Genomic DNA, 19245 nt, shown 5'->3' on the forward strand with positions numbered 1-19245 from the left:
TGTCCCTTCCATCTCTGTTATTCTATTCTACTCTACTCTACCCTACCCTACTCTACTCTTCATGCCTCAATTCTATTCCATTTCATTTCCTCCTTTTCCTCTTCTCCTTGCTAAGATCCCTCTGTGATGCCACAGTGCAAACTTATTTGCTTGCTGATCAGTGGATAGGTCTTCTATGACGAGCCAAGTGCCACATAAAAGGCATTTGTGAAAGCCACGGGTACATGCACTCCAAGTGTGTCCTACTGCAAAAGCAAGTCCTCCTGGTAAGGAAGGGGGAATGCCCATGGCAGCATTGTTCTATGGGCAGCCCTTCAGGACAGGGAGACCTTCCATGTTGGACTGACGTTGTATTTACCATATAAACACTGAAAGAGCATTTAGAAATAATTTGAATTGCCCTCAGTAATAACTCTGAACATCCTGGTTTTTGGTAAAATGCAATGCTTCACGGGACCGCCTGGTTTTGAAGCTCCGTGTTGTCGGCTCCCATCCTTGCTAGGAGGTTAACTTGTAGACGCGCTAACTCTAAATTGATCCCTGGTGTATCCCTCACTGCGGTATTCTTCCCATTCCTGCTCTATTATCCAGTTTAGGCCATTTATTATAATCAAGGGCTTTTCAGATTGGAATTGGAAGCACATGTGAAATATCTACTTGGTCTTCCTGCCACAATCATTTCCAAGAAAACGATTTAAGAGTCATCACCCTAGAACCGTGATGAAGAACCGATGGCATGGGTGCCACAGGTGGCATGTGGAGCCATTTCTGAGGGCATGCGATGCGTTGCCTTGTGAGCTGGCCAGCTGATTTTCAGCTTTGTTTTTTGATGGTTTTTCGCCCTCCAAGAGCGGAAAACCACTCACCGGGCAAACCGGAAGTTCAGGAACGGACTTCCGGTTTGCAGGTTGAGCTGTTTTTCGCCCTCCCCAGGCTCCTAGAAAGCCTCTGAAGCTTGGGGAAGGCGAAAAACAGACCTCCCCCCCCCCCCCGAGAAAGCCGTGCACACATGCGGGTGTGGGGACACGCACGCAAGGGCAGGGCGCATGGCTCAGGGAGGGGCATTAAATTATGGGGGTGGGCATCACCCCCCTAGAATGATGAAAGCCTAACCAATAAGTCTTAGGTGTTTGTTGCAGTATATTTGTTTCAAAAATCCCCTCTTTTCTCTAGAACTTTAACAGATATTTAAATGGCAACCTCTCTTCCTTTGATGCCCAGAGGAAAACAGTTCTGGCCCCAGGGTCTTCTAGCCTTGTTTCCCAACCGTGGCTACTTGAAGATACGTGGACTTCTACCCCCAGAATTCCCCAACCAGCATAGCATAGTCGCCTAGAGAATTCTGGAAGTTGAAGTCTACCTATCTTCAAGTAGCCACGGTTGAGAAACACCGTCCTAGTGAATTTCCATGGTTGAGAGTGACTTTGAACCTGGATTTCTCCAGAACCTGGTCCAATGCTGTAACTTCCCACGCCATGCCTTTCTGTCTCACGACCGGGAAGGTTTGGTGGTATCTACTTTTACGTGCAACTGACATGGATCTTCATGCAGTTGCTACAGGCTAACTCATTGTTCACTCAGTCCTGAGAGGCTCCAGGTTGACTCAGCCTTCCGTCCTTCTGAGGTGGGTAAAATGAGGACCCAGATAGTTGGGGGCAAGAAGCTGACTCTGCAAATTGCTCAGAGGGGGTTGGAAAGCACTGAGAAGCGGTGTATAAGTCTAAGAGACATTGCTATTAAATGGGCTCCCAATAGCTTCCCTGGTTTTAGCTGCTGCCTAAGGACAGTTGTGAATCTCTCTGGAAAACCTGAATGGTTCCATTACCCTCCGATGTTAATGAAACGGTTTTAATATTACAATAAGTGAGATTCCCCCCACCCACCCACAATCCTTTCTATATTAAAGGGAATTGGATTGTTATTAGAGCATATTTCACGGAGATGGAAAGGAGCTCTAATATGTGCTTGACTCTTAAAGCAGTTAATCCTGTATTAATTGTAGTTGGGATCCATCTGTCCTTGTCGGCTGGCAAAGCATTAATCACTCCAGGAAGGCTGGGATGTCTCTGAAGGCGGGAGAGCTCCCCCTGGAGGACATTTCTGATAACAGCCAAGATTGATGTCGGAGTGAAGGAAAAAATCCTAGCAGAAAGCCTAATGCTGTTTCCCCCTATACAGGCAGTCCTCGACTTACAACTGCAATTGAGCCCAAAATCACTGTGGCTAACTGAGACATTTGTTGATTGAGTTTTGCTCCATTCTATGACTTTTCTTGCTTTTCTTTTCTCCAGCAAATCACTGCAGTGGTGAAATAAACAAGGTTGTTAAGTGAATCTGGCTTTCCCATTGACTTTGCTTGTCAGAAGGTCGCAAAAGGGATCACGTGACCCCGGGACACTGCGGCCGTCATAAATATGAATCAGTGGCCAAGCATCTGAATTTTGATCATGCAGCACATGGGGGTGGCTGCAAAGGTTGTAAGTGAGAAAAACTGTGATAAGTCACATTTTTTATCACTATTGTAACATTGAGCGGTCACTAAATGAACTGTTGTAAGTCAAGGGCTACCTGTACTTTCTCTTCTGGTCAGTGAGCTCCTCCAGGTTTTGGGATCCTGCCTGAAAAGGAGGGGAACGTGGATGCTAACCTCTTGTGAAGTCCCTCTTCAAGCCACTTCCATTCCCCCAGCCCCACAATTATATCTCTGCCTGGCTTTTCCGTGTATAAGGATGCCTTCTGTGGCATTCTGGCTTTAATTGTTTTGAAAACCTTAAAGCAGTGTTTCTCAACCTTGGCAACTTTGAGTCCTGTGGCCTTTAAGTCGCCAAGGTTGAGAAACACTGCCTTAAAGGAAGACAAAAACTCTGCACAACTATGTTGTGAGAATATGAACCCTTTCTGGCACGTCTGGCCCAGGGGTGGGTTCCTGCGGGCATCACTACTGGTTTGGTGGCCGAAAAATTTTGCTTTGCCAAACACACGCTCTGCGCACATGCACATTTGCACTTAAAAAGGACTGCGCAAGCACACCCCATTGAAAAGGGGGAAAATACATTTTTTCAATGAAGATTGTTCTGCACATGTGCAGAACAGAAAATAAAGATGGTGGCTCCCAGGATAAAACTGGTACGGTCAGGTGTCCGGCCAAGTTACTACCTATTCATCCGAACCGGTCTGTATCGGTAGGAACCCACCTCTGATCTTTCTCGTCTCGCTCCAGTAAAGAAAGTCTGAAGATTTTAGGAAGAAAAGGATTTATGTCAGGAAAAATTCTTGTCAAGTGGCAAGAAAAGTTGTATCTAAATGGGGACATGGACTTGACCGTCTCTTGAGTGGTCTTGCATTTGAACCACTCAGCAAAAGATCATTAGATCATTAGAATTGCAGTAATAGCTTGTCACAGCATAAGTCAAAATGTTCTTGGAACCTAGGAAATGGAACAGCATCCCCCACCATGCTTCCCTCCAAGTATATTGGACTACAGTTCCCATCATTCTCTAACCACCACAGAAAAGTGCAGAGAGGAACAACCAAGATGATTAGGGGTATAGAGGCTAAAACATGAAGAACGGTTGCAGGAACTGGGTATTTCCAGTTTAATGAAAAGAAGGATTAGGGGGGACATGATAGCAGTCTTCCAATATCTCAGGGGTTGCCACAAAGAAGAGGGAGTCAAACTATTTTCCAAGGCACCTGAGGATAGAACAAGAAGCAATGGGTGGAAACTCATCAAGGAGAGAAGCAACTTAGAACTGAGGAGAAATTTCCTGACAGCTAGAACGATTAACCAGTGGAACAGAGATTGCCTCCAGAAGTTGTGAATGCCTCAACACTGGAAGTCTTTAAGAAGATGTTGGATAGCCATTTGTCTGAAACGGTAGAGATTTTCCTGCCTAGGCAGGGGTTTGGTCTAGAAGACCTCCAAGGTCCCTTCCAACTCTGCTTTTGTATTATTGTATTATTGTATTGATTTAACAGAGTTGGAAAGGACCTTGTAGGTCATCTAGTCCAACCCCCCCCCCTGCCCAAGCAGGAGACCCTAGACTAGTGATGGTGAACCTTTTTTGGCTTGCGTGCCAAAAGCAGGGAGAGCACGGGTGTGTGTGGTGCGGGTGTGCCACACCCATAATGCAATGCGCACGACACAAGCGTGCATGCGCGCATGACCAGCACTTCCCCCCCTTCATTTTGGCATGCTTTTTTCGCCCTCCCCAGGCTCCAGAGGCTTTACAGGAGCCTGGGAAGGGCAAAAACAGCCTTCCCCGCGCCCCCTCCCCCCGGAGCCCTCCAGAGGCTTCAGGAGCTTCCCTGAAACCTTCGGAGCACAAAAAAACAGCCCTACAGGCAAACCGGAAGTTTGGGAACAAACTTCCCTGAAGGTCCTGGAGGGCAAAAAATGACCCTACGGAGAAACCAGAAGTCCGTTCCTGAATTTCCGGTTTGCCCATAGGGGTGGTTTTTTGCGCTCAGGAGATTTCAGGGAAGCTCCTGAAGCCACTGGAGGCCGTCTGGGGGGTGGGGTCGAGTGGGGCTGTTTTCACCCCTATAAAGCCTCTGGAGCCTGGGGAGGGTGAAAAATGGCCTCAAAAAAAGGCTGGCAAATGGCTCTGTGTGCCACCTGTGGCACGCGTGCCATAGGTTCGCCATCCCAGCCCTAGACCATTTCTGACAAATGGCAGTCCAGTCCCTTCTTGAAAGCCTCCAGCGATGAAGCTCCCACAACTTCTGAAGGCAACTTCTGTTCCATTGATTGATTGTTCTCACTGTCAGAAAATTCCTCCTTATTTCCAGGTTGAATCTCTCCATATAGCAATAACAATAGCAGTTAGACTTATATACCGCTTCATAGGGCTTTCAGCCCTCTCTAAGCGGTTTACAGAGTCAGCATATCGCCCCCACAGTCTGGGTCCTCATTTCACCTACCTCAGAAGGATGGAAGGCTGAGTCAACCTTGAGCCGGTGAGATTTGAACCGCCAAACTGCAGATAGCAGTCAGCTGAAGTGGCCTGCAGTACTGCACTCTAAGCACTGCGCCACCTCGGCTCTTGTTCTGTTTTCATCCATTGTTCCTTGTCTGGCCTTCAGGGGCTTTGGAAAATAGCTTGACCCCCTCCTCATTTGAGGCAGCCCCTCAAATGTTGGAAGATGCTATCCTGTCTCCCCTGGTCCTTCTCTTCACTAGACTAGCCAGGCCCAGTTCCTGCAACCGTTCATTGTATGTTTTAGCCTCCAGTCCCTTCATCATCTTGGTTGCCCTTCTCTGCACCCTTTCTAGAGTCTCAACGTCTTTATATAGTGTGGTGACCAAGTCTGGATACAGGATTCTTGGTGTGGTCTTAGTAAGGCTTTATAGAGTGGTATTGATCTTAATTGTATCCCTCTGTTAATGCAGCTGTAAGCCTTGACAGAAGCACACCCTAAACATTATATCCAGGGACCACTGGCAACTGCTCAGCGGGGATGATAGTCAGAGCTGCCGTCCTTTGTTCACATAACAGTTTGCCTTCAGAAGTTCATCACTGGAAGCTTTCAAGAAGAGGCTGGACTGCCATCAGTCAGAAATGGTGTAGAGTCTCCTGCTTGGGCGGAGGGTTGGACTAGATGACCTTCAAGGTCCCTTCCAACTCTGTTAATCTGTTAAACGTGTGCTTTCCTAGATGCCAGTCTGCACTAAGCCTTGGGGAAAGGGAGCTGTGGGAAACCGAAAGTGACCTTGGTCCAGTCCCGAGACATCCCAAGGCTGCAGGCCTGGGAGTAGAATGCAATGTCTCACCATCTACTCTCCTGAATGTTGGGACCATTACGAAAACATCTTCTTCTAATGTGACTGGACAATGGGGAGATAATGAGGGTGGGTGGGTTTGGAACTGAAAAGGGAAAGTTAACTACCAGTAGGGAATCTTTGCACACAAACTCTTACATCTGGCTTTGCTACTATAACCACTTGGCTTTTAGTAAAAGTAACCTTTCCCCTATGAATGGAGTCGAGAGTGTTTCTCTCCTAAGAGGCCAGAATGGGCAGGTCTGACAGTTATTGAAGCATGACATATATCTCACTATCCTCTAGAGGAAAGATACCTACTGATGCATTAAAGGAAACCACTAATTGGTGTGATTTCCAGGAGGGAAAGATATGTATTTGTTTGCTTTATAATAATGGCTTCGGGATCCAATAAAGCTCCTGCCTTTGTAATGATATTAGCCAAGTAATCAGTTTGTGGTTGATTACAGAGGCGGAATTAATTTAAAAATCTTCTGTTATTTTTACTGGCTCGGTTTTAGATTTTCTAATTTCTCCATCATATTTTTCCTCTGGAAGCTTTGTAATGGCTGAATAATAAAAACTAACTGAGTTGAACTGACGGACTTACTACTTATCGTGGAATGTGTTGGTTCATTTTCTGCTCAGGGGGAAGAGTTTACTACTTGCAGAGTTATTTCCATTTTCACTTGTTGTGTGTATTAGATGTGGCATATTAATGTTTGTGTGTGTGTGTTAAACATGGTCGATATCTGCTCCCATAGCATGTTACTTGTGGAGTCCAAACTCAAAGGGCAACAGAGTTTGCAAATTATACTGAACTATAATTACGGCTTGTTTGGCTTTGGCAAAAAGTGTGAACTTGCTTCTGAATTTGGTCATTGCAGCTGGTTGAGGGTGCTGATCTGATTGTATTTGATTGGGATGCAGGACAAGGCACCGTGTTTTGCAATCTGAAGAGTGTGATTACACCTGATGTGGAAAACTGCCAATGATTTATTTGCTTATTTCTATACCACTCTATTCCCAATAGTGCAAAGCAACCTCAACAAAGAGGAGGTGGGGGGGAGGGTCCAAGTGGGGAGGAAGGGGCTTCACTTCCTCCTTAGCAAGCCTGACTTTGGAGTTTGGGGCCCCGTGGAAGCAGGGGTTTTGGGAAGTGGTGCTCCCTAGAGGCTGTGAGTTCTCTCTCTGGGCAGAGTGAGAATATATCTGCTGAACAAAACTCCCCATTGGCGACAGGAAGGGTGTCTGGCCATTAAACACTCTGTTGGCTGCATTCCGTTGCCCAGGCTTTGGTCCAGAATGTGTTGGCACAGGCAGTTATGGGTGCACCTGGGTGTGACCCCATGGGACTCCACTACTCCATGAGGAGCTGTACTGGCTCCCAGTAAGCTTCTAGGTGAGAGTGGCCCTTCAGGTTGTTTGTTCACTGCAAGTCTCAAAAACATATGCCTAACATCACATTTGCTCATCAGAAAAGATGCTACCAGTTACATCTGGATTCCCCCCCCCCACACACACACACTTACATAGCTCTCCCTACAACAGCTACATTGAAGATGGCCGGTTGACTCATCTAAATATTTGAAGGCCAGGTTTGAAGGCACATGATGTAGGAGCCTTCCTAAATCTGAGCCAAGCAGATTAGGACATATTCTGCTCCCAGGACCTCATGGTTCTCCAGATGTTCTGGAACTCAACTCTCACCATGTGTGGCAATCAGCAAGCAAGAGATACTGGGAGTTGCCATTCCATGTGTCTGATAGGTTGTGTTTCCCATGGTCTTCTCATGGAAAATTTTCTTCATGTCTCTCTCTATGAAGCCGTGCTCCAAGGTGGACCTTTTGCTGTGTAGACATTCAGTACTTTTATATCCTACATTTTCCTCCGAAGAGCTGTCGTTTCATTCCTTTTTATTTCGCTTTGGTCCTACCTGTTCAGTTCTGGGTTTAGACTTTCAAAATTCACAACAGAGACAGGTTCAACCAAGGTCATCACAGACAACACTCAGGGAAAAGGAAGGGAAGGAAGAGTTGAGAAGAGAAGACACGGGAAGTAGATTGCACTTCTCAAATGTATTGCCCTGAAGGTGATCAAGATTTGCTCCCCTTCACCTTCCAGAGCTCATAGTAGGAAAGGGCAATCTGGCTTAAGGAAAAGGGGCAGTTTTTGTTTTGTTCTGTTTTAAATAATTAGATTCCTTCATTTGATACCGAATGATTTTTCTCGGAAAGACGGTGGCGAAGGTCTCCTTCATTGGACCTTCAGGTGGAGAGTAGACAGCGATCTATCCGAGATGCTTTAGCTTATACCCCTATGGCTGCCCTCCATGGCCTCAGCAGCCCTTCCAAATTGTGATTCACAACAGTGAATCTCCTAATTCAGGGGTGTCAAACTCTATTTCATTGAGGGCCGCATCAGGGATGTGTTTGACCTTGGGGGTGGGGCTCATGGCCATGGTGGGTGGGGCCAGCTCAATGTCACTCGTGTCAGGAGTAGCTGTGGTGGCCTGAGTGCTTCTGGGCTCCTGAGCTCCTTTTTCGGCTCTCATGGCCTCCTGCAACCCTCTGCCAGTGAAAATGGAGCTCTAGAGGGCCGCGTGCTCCATCTTCACTGGCAAAGGGTTGTAGGAAGTGGTTGCAGCCGAAAAAGGAGCTCCAGAGCCCATTTTTGCTGGCAGAAGCATCGTGGCCTAGTCCTTCGCTGTTTCCAGGGTGGCCCCATGAGCCACATCTAAGTATCCTGCGGACTGGATCCATCCCCCAGTCCTTGAGTTTGACATCCCTGTCCTAATTGGGAGGTAGGTTGAGTCACAGGAAGCTTCAAGGTTAGGTGAGAACATGAGCTTTCATCTTGGACTGGAAAAAAACAAGACACGGTGGCTCAGTGGCTAAGGTGTTGCGCATGTCGATCAGAAGGTCGGCAGTTCGAATCCCTAGCGCCGCGTAATGGAGTGAGCTCCCGTTATTTGTCCCAGCTTCTGCCAACCTAGCAGTTCAAAATAAAAAAATGCAAGTAGAAAAATAGGAACCACCTTTGGTGGGAAGGTAACAGTGTTCTGTGCACCTTAGGTATTTAGTCATGCCGGCTACATGACCACGGAGACGTCTTCGGACAGCGCTGGCTCTTCGGCTTTGAAACGGAGATGAGCACTGCCCCCTAGAGCTGGAAATGACTAGCACGCATGTGCAGGGGAACCTTTACCTTAAGCCCGATATATTTATGAGTAATGTTTGATAGGTGTGAAAGTTATGGTTGGTCTGTGTATCTTTTTAACCAATGTAGGCAATTTTCCCACTCCAGCATGTGGTAGCATAAATTTTCATGCTGAGAACGGAGATTTCTTTCTTAGTATGTTGCTTCTCAGGCTTGCCAAGATGAAATACTCTCTTTTTTTCTGCCCGGGTTCAAGAAAGTCACAGAACTCTGATCCTGAGCTGGCAAAATACAAGAGCCATGTTCACATCACTTGCAGCATCTGGACAGAACCAATAAAATAAATCCTGTAATTTGCACAACCTGCTAAGATAATAGCTGGCTTTCCAGAAGATGCTATGCCAGCAGGGGCCCTATGCCCCCTTGTGTGTGGGAGGGGGGGGAGTGTTTAAGCAGCTCTTTCTGTATTGGGTCTTCTAGTTTGGGGGGGGGGATTTTGCTTTTTAATGCTTAGATCAGGAGTGGGAACTTTAAGCCTGGCGGGCTTCAACTCCCAGAATCCCCCAGCCAGGAAACTTTAAGCCTGGCGGGCTTCAACTCCCAGAATCCCCCAGCCAGGAAACTTTAAGCCTGGTGGGCTTCAACTCCCAGAATCCCCCAGCCAGGAAACTTTAAACCTGGTAGACTTCAACTCCCAGAATTCCCCAGCCAGCTGGGGAAGGGGGATTCTGGGAGTTGAAGTCCGCCAGGCTTAAAATTGCCAAGGTTGGAGATCCTTGGCTTAGATGATGTTTTGCTTCTGCTATTATAAGTGTCAGGAAGTCAAATGGATTAATTATGGTTCTAAATCGAGGTAGTCCTCAGTTTAGGACCACTATTGAGCCCAAAATATGTTGCTATGTGAAACGTTTGTTAAATAAATTTTGCCCCATTTTATGCCACGGTTTTCTTGCCACGGTTGTCAAGTGAATCATTGCAGTTGTTAAATTAGTTACACGGTTGTTAAATGAACCCAGTTTCCCATGGACTTTGGTTATAGGAAGGTCACCAAAAATGATCACATGACCCTGGGACACTGCCACAGTCATAAATACGAGTCAGTTGCCAAGTTTCTGAGTTTTGATCACAGGACTATGGGAGGCTGTAAGAGTTATGTTGAAAACAGTCATACGTCCCTTTTTCCAGTGTTGTTGTAACTGTGAATGGTTTCTAAATGAACTGTTGGAAGTAGAAGACCGCCTGTAGCGCAGAGCCACATAAACCTTAAGAACGAAGGGATCAGACCACCTGCCCACCTTCCCAAGTCTCCGAGGCTTTTATCTTCCTGGGGTTGGTGTGTGTGTTTGTGTGTGTGTGTGTGTGTGCTTTTTTTCTTACAAACATTTTGTGAAATCTGAATGGAGGAGATGGGGAGTTTGTGCTTAAAAACGCTGAGAAGCACGAGATAAATGGGGGCTGCCTTTCTTGTGATAGTTGCTTTTCAGCTTCTGGATAAATGATTAATTCTCTGCTTTCTTGCTTTTCAGCCTCTTCCAGCATTACTGCTACAAGAAAGGAGGCATGCGGCACACTTCCTACACCTGTATCTGTGGCAGGTAAAGCACTGGAGGGGGGTTGGGGCATTGATTTCCCAAAGCGTGGGATTAACGTGGAGCTTGTACATAACAATAGGGAAGCTTTTAAATTAAGTGCAGGTTACTTAGCAGGCCTAGATCGAATACAAGGGGAGGTTTATTGAGTGAGGCCCATAAAAATGCAAGACCTTGGAGTAGATGAATCTGGCACCTACATGCAGAGAGCTGGGTATCACAGTTCCAAGTAATACCTCCATAGCAAACAGAACTCCGATCAGGTAGGTTCCTCAAAGAATAGTTTTATTAGACATATCATATTGGCACAGATCTGGTGAAAACCAACTCTGAAGGTTCCCCTGGTTTTCACCTAATCAAAAGTAAAAGCCCCCCCCCCCCTTTTTCCAAACAGTCAGTCACCAGGTCCAATCAAGGGGCCGTCCGGTTGCCTGGTAACTTCACTCCTCCTTTCTCCGACCACCTGTGGAAGCGTCCTTGGTTCCCAGGAGAAAATATTTTGCTTTGGCTACACAATCCCAGCTATTTCTGTTCCCCCCTCCCTATCCCTCAGCTCCAGTGTGGCAACACTGAAGCCTCAGAATGGCCTCAGCCACGTCAACTTCAGGGTTGACACTGATGGGGTGATATTCGAGAGCCGCTGCACTCTTGACACTATGGTAGATTTCCCCAACCTTTTTGGCTTTGCAGACTGGGGGTTGAAGAGGGAACGTGGGTCGGTTTTTCACACATGGCGGGCAAGTGCACACGCACAGCTCCATTTGCACAAGTGTTGGGGACACACGCCCGCCATTCACGCAAATGGAGCACAAGTGCATGCGCTCACCCATTGCTCACATATGTGGAGATGTGTTGCACTCGCCCGCCACATCTGCAGCCCAGTTCTGAAAGGCTCAAGGCCGGGTAGTGGGCTGGGGGTTGAGGATCCCTGCTCTAAGGGATACCAACAAGAATATCCTTAGGCTCAGAATCCAGAAGTGTTACCAGTTGTGCCTTTCTATAAATCTTCCAAGTTTTTTGCCCCCTATCCTGTGGTCTGTAGCTATTACAAAATAGAATTGACTGTATGTGTGTCCAAGTGGTAACACCCACCTGCCAGTGTTGTGGCCTGTCAGTCACCGGCACCTCCAGCAGCCGAATCAGAGGAGGAGGAGGAAGAGGAGGAGGAGGCGTGGGAGTCAGGGTCAGCATCAAAGCAACCTGAGAGCTCTGGGGGGGGGGGAGAGGGAATGGGGCTGGCAGAGAGAAGGAGACAGAGGCGGAGCCTGGGCTGTCAATTAACCCTCTGATGGAAAGTCAACAGCCCCCAGGTCTGGAAGTGGCTGATGAGGAAGAGGAGGAACAGCTGGGTCTAGTACCTGACACAGAGATGCCCAGAAGGCAGAGGAGAGGAGAGCAGTGGAAATCCATGGGTTGGTCCTTGGGACAGAAGAGCCACTGCTGCTAGTGAAGTTCCACTCTAGCTCTGGGGATAAAAGGCAGAGGGCGGAGATGAATAGATGTGGCAGACAACTATTCATCTCCCTGCTGGACAGACTTGTTAGCCTGTGGTGAGGGAGAAACTTTTTGCTGGGGCTGCCGGCGCTCCTAATAAAGGAATCTTTGAGTTCACTTGAGGTCATATTTGAGGAGCTGGGTCAGAACAGCCAGTGTAGATGCACCACTTCATTGTTCAGAAAGCAGGGGTGATTTCATCCACTCCCCCATGCCACGGCTACTCTGTGCGGCAAAGGGTGGGCAACCTTTGGCCGGCTGAAGCTCCCAATAGGCAAGGCTGTGATGTGGATCAGCTGAGCCAGGACCAGCTGGTTCTTTATTGTTGGGCTTTGGCTGGGGCTGGGTGGGGATTTCTGAAACTCTTTTGGGGAGGTCAATTCTTCAAAATATCTTTTGGGGCTTACAGGATGTTGGGCAGTGGTGAAATTCTTTTTTCTTTTTTTTACTACTGGCTCTGTGGGCATGGCTTGGTGGACATGGCAGGAGAAGGATACTATAAAATCTCCATTTCCTACTGATCAGCTGGGAGTTGGGAGGCGGAGAATAGATGGGGGCAGAGCCAGCCAGAGGAGGCATTTGCCAGTTCTCCGAACTACTCAAAATTTCTGCTACCAGTTCTCCAGAACCTGTCAGAACCTGCTGAATAGGGGTTTTTCCACAGCTCACAGTGGAACATCCTATCAGTTTTGGATTTGGTGCTGGGGGGGCGGGGGCTATAGAAAAGGCTGGGGTTACGAAAAGACCCAGCCCTCAGTGTGTTCAATGAATTGGCCTGGGGCTCTTTCTCCGGGTGTGTTCGGTTGGGGAGGGAGGGTTATCTTTCTAAAATATGAGGTTATTCAACCACAACAGAAGGCCATCCATCCATCCATCCGCTGAGCAGCTTCTGGTGGGGCACCTTTTGAATTGTTCTAGTTCCTGGCAGAGAGCTGAGCCGAACTAACTTGTGCCATCCTAAAAGCTGCTAAGTTGGCGCAATAAAAAAAACAAAACATCTCGCTGATCAATATTTCCAGCAAGAAGGAAATGGGACTTAAAGAGTCTTCATTAAAAATGAAAGACGTCGTGCTGGCAAAATTAGGGGAAGAGCCGAGATGGCTGAGCAGCCATCAAGCCCTGAAATCCTTTCATGCATATTTAATCCGGGGTTAATTGATTAGCTGAATTCCGTATAAAACATCCTGTTAGTGTAAATTAGAAGTGGGCGGGCGTGCTTGGCCTGCGCTGGATTGGCTACCCGAAAAGCCTCACTTTCTCTCAAATGATGGGAAACAGCTTGGCTTATTTTAGAGCCAGCCCTCCACGAGAAGCTTCCAAACTTCCTTTGGAGCAGCTCCCGAGATGGCGGGGAGGAGAAGCTGTTTCTCTTGCCCTCCAGCTTTCCGGGGAGAAGCAGAGAGAAGGAATAGAGTAGTGTGCCCACCTGCACCACCCACCTGCCCTTATGGGGCAGTGATGTGCTTTCCGATGGCTCCTCTGCACTCAGCTTTCCTCCGTCTGTCTCTCCCCCCAACATGTTAAAGAATTTGAGAATTGTACCCCCAACTCTCTTGGGTGGGTTGCTGCAACAGTGTAAAGATGGGGCCCTTGTTGGCTGTGGATTGGCCCTGCCACCAGGCGGCCCAGCGCAGTGAAAAGGAAGAGAGGCTGGAAGACAGAGGTGCCCCCAGTGTTTCTCCTCCATTGTTTCAGCTCTCCTGTGTGGTTGGGATGGAATAGAAATTGCTGTCCGAACTGGTTGTAGCAAAAGTCCAGCAACACAGATGGAATTAAGAAGAGCCTCTCATTTATCCTGCCATTTCAAAATGGACATTGAAGCAGACATGGGATTTGGAAAGAGCCGTAGTGCTGCAGTGGTTAGAATGCAGTATTACAGGCTCATTCCGCCAGCAGTTCGAGTCTCACCAGGCTCAAGGTTGACTCAGCCTTCCATCCTTCCGAGGAGGGTAAAATGAGGAGCTAGATTGTTGGGGCAAATAGGCTGACTCTGTAAACCGCTTAGAGGGGGCTGTAAAGCACTGTGAAGCATATATAAGTCTAAGTGCTATTCCTTCCTCCTTCCTTCCTTCCTTCCTTCCTTTCCTCCCTCCCTCCCTCCCTCCCTCCCTTCTTCCTTCCTTCCTGTTAGAATGCAGTATTGCAGGATAACTCTGCCCACTCCCAGGAATTCTATTCTCACTAGTTCAAGGTTGACTCAGCCTTCCATCCTTCCGAGGTGTGTAAAATGAGAAGCCAGATTGTTGGGGGCAAATAGGCTGACTCTGTAAACCGCATAGAGAGGGCTGTGAAGCACTGTGAAGCGGTATATAAGCTTAAGTGCTATTGCCCTTCCTTCCTTCCTTCCTTCTCCTTCCTTCTTCCTTACTTCCTTCCGGTTGACTCAGCCTTCCATTCTTCTCACTCTGTAAACTTCTTAGAGAGGGCTGTGAAGCACTGTTAAGTGTATATGTCTATGTGCTATTGTCCTCCCTCCCTCCCTCCCTCCCTCCCTCCCTCCCTCCCTCCCTCCCTCCCTTCCTTCCTTCCTTCCTTCCTTCCTTCCTTCCTTCCTTCCTATTAGAATGCAGCATTGCAAGCTAACTCTGCCCACAGCCAGCAATTCAAAACTCACTGGCTCAAGGTTGACTCAGCCTTCCATCCTTCCGAGGTGGGTAAAATGAGGACCCAGATTGTTGGGGGCAAGAGGCTGACTCTGTAAACCGCTTAGAGAAGGGTGTGAAGTGGTGTATAAGTCTTAAGTGTGATTGCTATTGCTATTTTGGATGCTGCTGATCCCTGCCTAAAGTCTGATCATGTTCTCTGGTTGGATAGATGGGGAGATCAGATGAGGAGGAAGGTGCTGTTGCAACCTCCAGCTGCTGGGCAGATGTGGTCTCTGGCAAGATAAGACTAATGAGTAGCTCAGAGAAAGGGCAAGGTTGCAACAAAAGGGGCCACCAAGGTCTCAGACTCAGCAGGAATGCAACATGGCAAAACAGAGTCGAGATCGGCCAATAAGGGCTTTATGTACAGATGCCAAGTCCTGGAGAAATAAATAAAACCAGGGCCATTTCCCCCTTCCCACTTAATTTATGGTGCAGTAAACAATTTCTGCCTTCTTTGAAAATGGGCCTCTGTCTCCAGGTCTTTACAAAACGAACTGTGTTGTAGAGGAGCTGGCATGTTGGCCCAGGGACTTCCGCATACAGGTGGCAGCCCTCCAAAGACGGCTGGGACAATTCATTTCAGCTAGTTGGGCCTTCAGCTGAATGAAAACAGTTAACAATCCTCCACGTGCTTCTTCACCCTCACGCTCCTGGAAATCTATTTACTCTGCAGACTGATCGTTTCAATTTTCTAATTCATGATTGCATATTTAAATATTGCATTAGTTGAACAAAATATAAAATGCAGCAATGCAAGGAAGCATAAAGATATAATGGGGAAATAAATGGAAAATAAAAATGTGTAGGGCAGTGTTTCTCAACCTTGGCGGCTTTAAGTCCTGTGGACTTCAACTCCCAGAATCCCCCCAGCCAGCACAGCTGGCTGGGCGATTCTGGGAGTTGAAGTCCACAGGACTTAAAGCCGCCAAGGTTGAGAGACAGTGGAGTAGGGGAAAGGGGGAAACGTTGGCTTCCTGCTCCTTTTGGTGCAGTAGAACAAGGCAATCACTTAAAACCTCACCTTTTTACTTTTAAATTATATTACAGATAGTTCTCCACTGAACGACCTCAACTTAGCTATCATGTCTCCCCTAGTCCTTCTTTTCATTAAACTAGACATGCCCAGTTCCTGCAACTTTATATGTTTTAGTCTCCAGTCCCCCAATCATTTTGTTGCTCTTCTCTGCATTTTTTCTAGAGTCTCCACATCTTTTCTACATCGTGGTGACTAAAACTAGATGCAGTATTCCAAGTGTGGCCTTACCAAGACATTATAAAGTGGTATTAACACTTCACGTAGTCTTGATTCTATCCCTCTGTTTATGCAGCCTAGAACTGTGTTGGCTTTTTTGGCAGCTACTGCACATAGCTGGCTCCTATTTAAATGGTTGTCCACTAGGACTCCAAGATCCCTCTCACAGTTACTACTGTTGAGCAAAATACCACCTATACTGTACCTGTGCATTTTGTTTTTCTTGCCTAAATGTAGAACCTCACTCTTTTCACCATTGAATTTCATTTTATTAGCTAGTGCCCAATGTTCAAGTTTGTCAAGATCCTTCTGTATCTTAAGCCTGTCTTCTGGAGTCTTGGCTATTCCTGCCAGCATGGTGTCATCTGCAAATTTGATGAGTTCCCCATTTATTCCCTCATCCAAATCATTGATGAAGATGTTGAAGAGTACTGGGCCTAAAACAGAGCCTTGGAGTACTCTGCTGCATACTTCCCTCCATGTTGATGCAATTCCATTGAGGACTTTTATAAGTGTGAAAAATGGCCTGTCCATTTTTTCAACACCATTGTAATTTTGAACGGTCACTAAGTGAATTGTTGTTAGTCAAGGACTATATATACTAGCCCTTTCCATAACAACAAGATTACTTAATCAGCAAAACCCAAAATTAAAGTTTCATCCCCCCACCAAGCACAAAGTCCAAAAGTGGTTTCCAAGAATTTCCTAATTCCTGATTAATGATGGCGTTAGGTTTCCGAAAGATGCCCTAATGGTCTTAACAGTAGCCAGACCACTTGAGTACCATATGTATATGGCAGCCCATCGGACACCCATCTCCTGATGCAAGATCCTGCATGGAATCCGTACAGGATGTAGCAGCCTCTCCGAAGAAGACTTTATAAGAGGTGGGATCGATGTCAGGAGTGGCTGCCTCATGGATGAGTCTGGAGGGAGGCAGAGGAGGCTTTGGATGGACTTCGGAATCCATTCCGAACCTTCCGTCATTCATTCACCCTTCCCCAACTTGACATTAAGACAGAGGCTGGCAAACCAGGGAAAGGAAGTCCAACATGTTTGAAGAAGTTGGAAGAGGTTGCTTCCAAGGAAGGACTCTGGAAGTTTAATTTCCAGAGAATATTTTAGACATGAAAAGATCCTCTCTTGTTCACACACACACACACACACACACACACACACACACACACACACACACAAACACACACACACACTTGGAAGGGACCTTATAGATCATGTAGTCCAACTCCCCACCCAAGCAGGAGACTCTACATCCGGGATGGCGAACCTTTGGCATGCGTGCCACATGAGTTCAGCCTTTTTAAAGACATTTTTCACCCTCCCCAGGCTCCAGAGGCTTTATAGGAGCCTGGAGAGGGCGAAAAGAGCCTCCCCTGGCTCCCCAGAAGCCCTCCGGAGGCTTGAGGAGCTTCCCTGAAGCCTCCGGAGCACAAAAAAACAGCCATACAGTCAAACTGAAAGTTCGGGAACGGACTTCCGGTTTGCTCGTAGGGTCGGTTTAAGCCCTCCGGAGGCTTCAGGGACCTTCAGGAGGCTTCCCTAATGCCTCTGGAGGACTAAAAACAACCCTATGAGCAAACTGGAAGTGATTTCCGGTTTGCTGCATGCAAATGGGGGGGACGGGGGGGCTCACATGTTGCATTACGGGTGCGGCATGCCCACTCAAGACCCCCCTGTGCTCCCCCCCTATGGCATGCGAGCCAAAAAAGGTTCACCATCGCTGCCCTGCGCCATTTCTAACAAATGGCAGTCCAGTCTCTTCTTGAAAGCCTCCAGTGATGAAGCTCTCACAACTTCCGAAGGCAACTTCTGTTCCATGGGTTGATTTTTCCGTGGCACGACAAAACCACGGTCCACTAAAGCGCGCCGATTAAAGCGCGTACCTGACATCATCAGCAGCGTGACAAATACGACTGCGGAGAAAAAAGGGCGCTTTAAAAAGCGCTTTTAAAGCAAGCCGTTTCACATAAAGATAAGGGTTAGGGTTAGGGTTACGTTAAGCGTTAGGGTTAGGTTAAGGGTTAGCGTTGGGTTTAGCGTTAGGTTAAGGGTTAGGTTTAGGGTTAGGTTTAGGGTTAGGTTAAGGGTTAGGGTTAGGGTTAGGTTTGGGGGGGTTAGGGTGAGGTTTTCGCGTTAATTTTAACTTTACCGCTCACAGCGTGATGTTTTCGTCACGCTGTGATGACGTCAGGTACGCGCTTTCGTCAAGCGCGCTTTAGTCTACCGCGGTTTTGTGGTGGAACCGATTTTTCTCACTGTGAGAAAATTTCTCCTTATTTCCAGGCTGAATCTCTCCTTGGTCAGTTTCCATCCATTATTCCTTGTTTGGCCTTTGGGTGCCTTGGAGAATAGCTTGACCCCCCCCCTCCTCTCTGTGGCAGCCCCTCAAGTATTGGAAGTGATACTGCTATCTTGTCTCCCCTGGTCCTTTTTTCACTAGACTAGCCATGCAACCGTTCTTCATATGTTTTAGCCTCCAGTCCCCTAATCATCTTATTCATGAATCAATTCTGGATACATGTGGATTTTCTTTAAAAATATATTGCTTTCTCTTCCTATTTCAAAGACGCTTGGTAAAGTACATTTTCTCTCCATTTTAACCTTGCTTGTGCCACTCTATGAGTCAGGCTAAATATGGTTTTGTTCACAACATAGATTCTGCTTTTTAAAATTTCATGCGTCTCCAAAGCCTCAATTTCTCAGTGTTTCATGAAGGAGGATTTTTCCTTCTCAATTTCCTCCTCTCACCATTCTTTAATTTGCAAGAGGCCTTGCTGCCAAGCAGGGAGCGTGATCTTTCATTCTTTAATAACTCCAACTAGCTCAGAATTTTGAGTGTGTTGGCTCATTGCAAATTTAAAAAGTGGATAAATAGAGGTCTGTTGTGAATCAAAGGCCACAATATTCAGAAGATCAAATCGGGCATATTAATGAAAGAATTGTGGTGTTTTTGTGGACAGAAGATCCTCCTTAGGAAAGAAATCCTCCTGTGAGCTAATACAATCCTTGGTTGTATAAACAGAGGCATAGAATCAAAATCATGTGAAGTATTAGTATTGCTGTATAACACCTTAGTAAGGCCACACCTGGGATCCTGCATCCAGTTGTAGTCACCACGTTGCAAAAAAAGATGTAGAGACTTTGAAAAAGTGCAGAGAAGAGCAACTAGGATGATTAAAGGCCTGGAGACCAAATCCTGGAGACGAACGGTTTCAGGATTTAGGTTTGGCTAGTCTAGAGAAAAAAAGGACTAGGGGGAACATGATAGCATTATTCCAATATTTGAGAGGCTGCCACAAAGAAAAGGGGTTCATTTATTTTCCA

General features: G+C 47.0%; 1 protein-coding gene across 3 annotated transcripts in view; it reads left to right on the top strand.

Moving 5' to 3' along the window:
* PEPD (peptidase D) overlaps positions 1–19245 on the top strand; it is a 169455-nt gene that overhangs the window by 112945 nt on the left and 37265 nt on the right. For all 3 annotated transcript variants that reach the window (XR_015698462.1, XM_087729027.1, XM_087729026.1), the window contains exon 10: positions 10447–10515. Coding sequence is in view for 2 of the 3 variants with exons in the window: in XM_087729027.1 (XP_087585153.1) it covers positions 10447–10515 (69 nt within the window). In the remaining variant the exon portion in view is untranslated. The remainder of the gene's footprint in view (positions 1–10446; positions 10516–19245) is intronic.

The sequence above is a fragment of the Thamnophis sirtalis genome, unplaced genomic scaffold, assembly GCF_051295495.1.
Source record: "Thamnophis sirtalis isolate CommonGarterSnake01/CBP01778 unplaced genomic scaffold, rThaSir2_p1.2 scaffold_14, whole genome shotgun sequence".
Classification (NCBI taxonomy): Eukaryota; Metazoa; Chordata; class Lepidosauria; order Squamata; family Natricidae; genus Thamnophis; species Thamnophis sirtalis.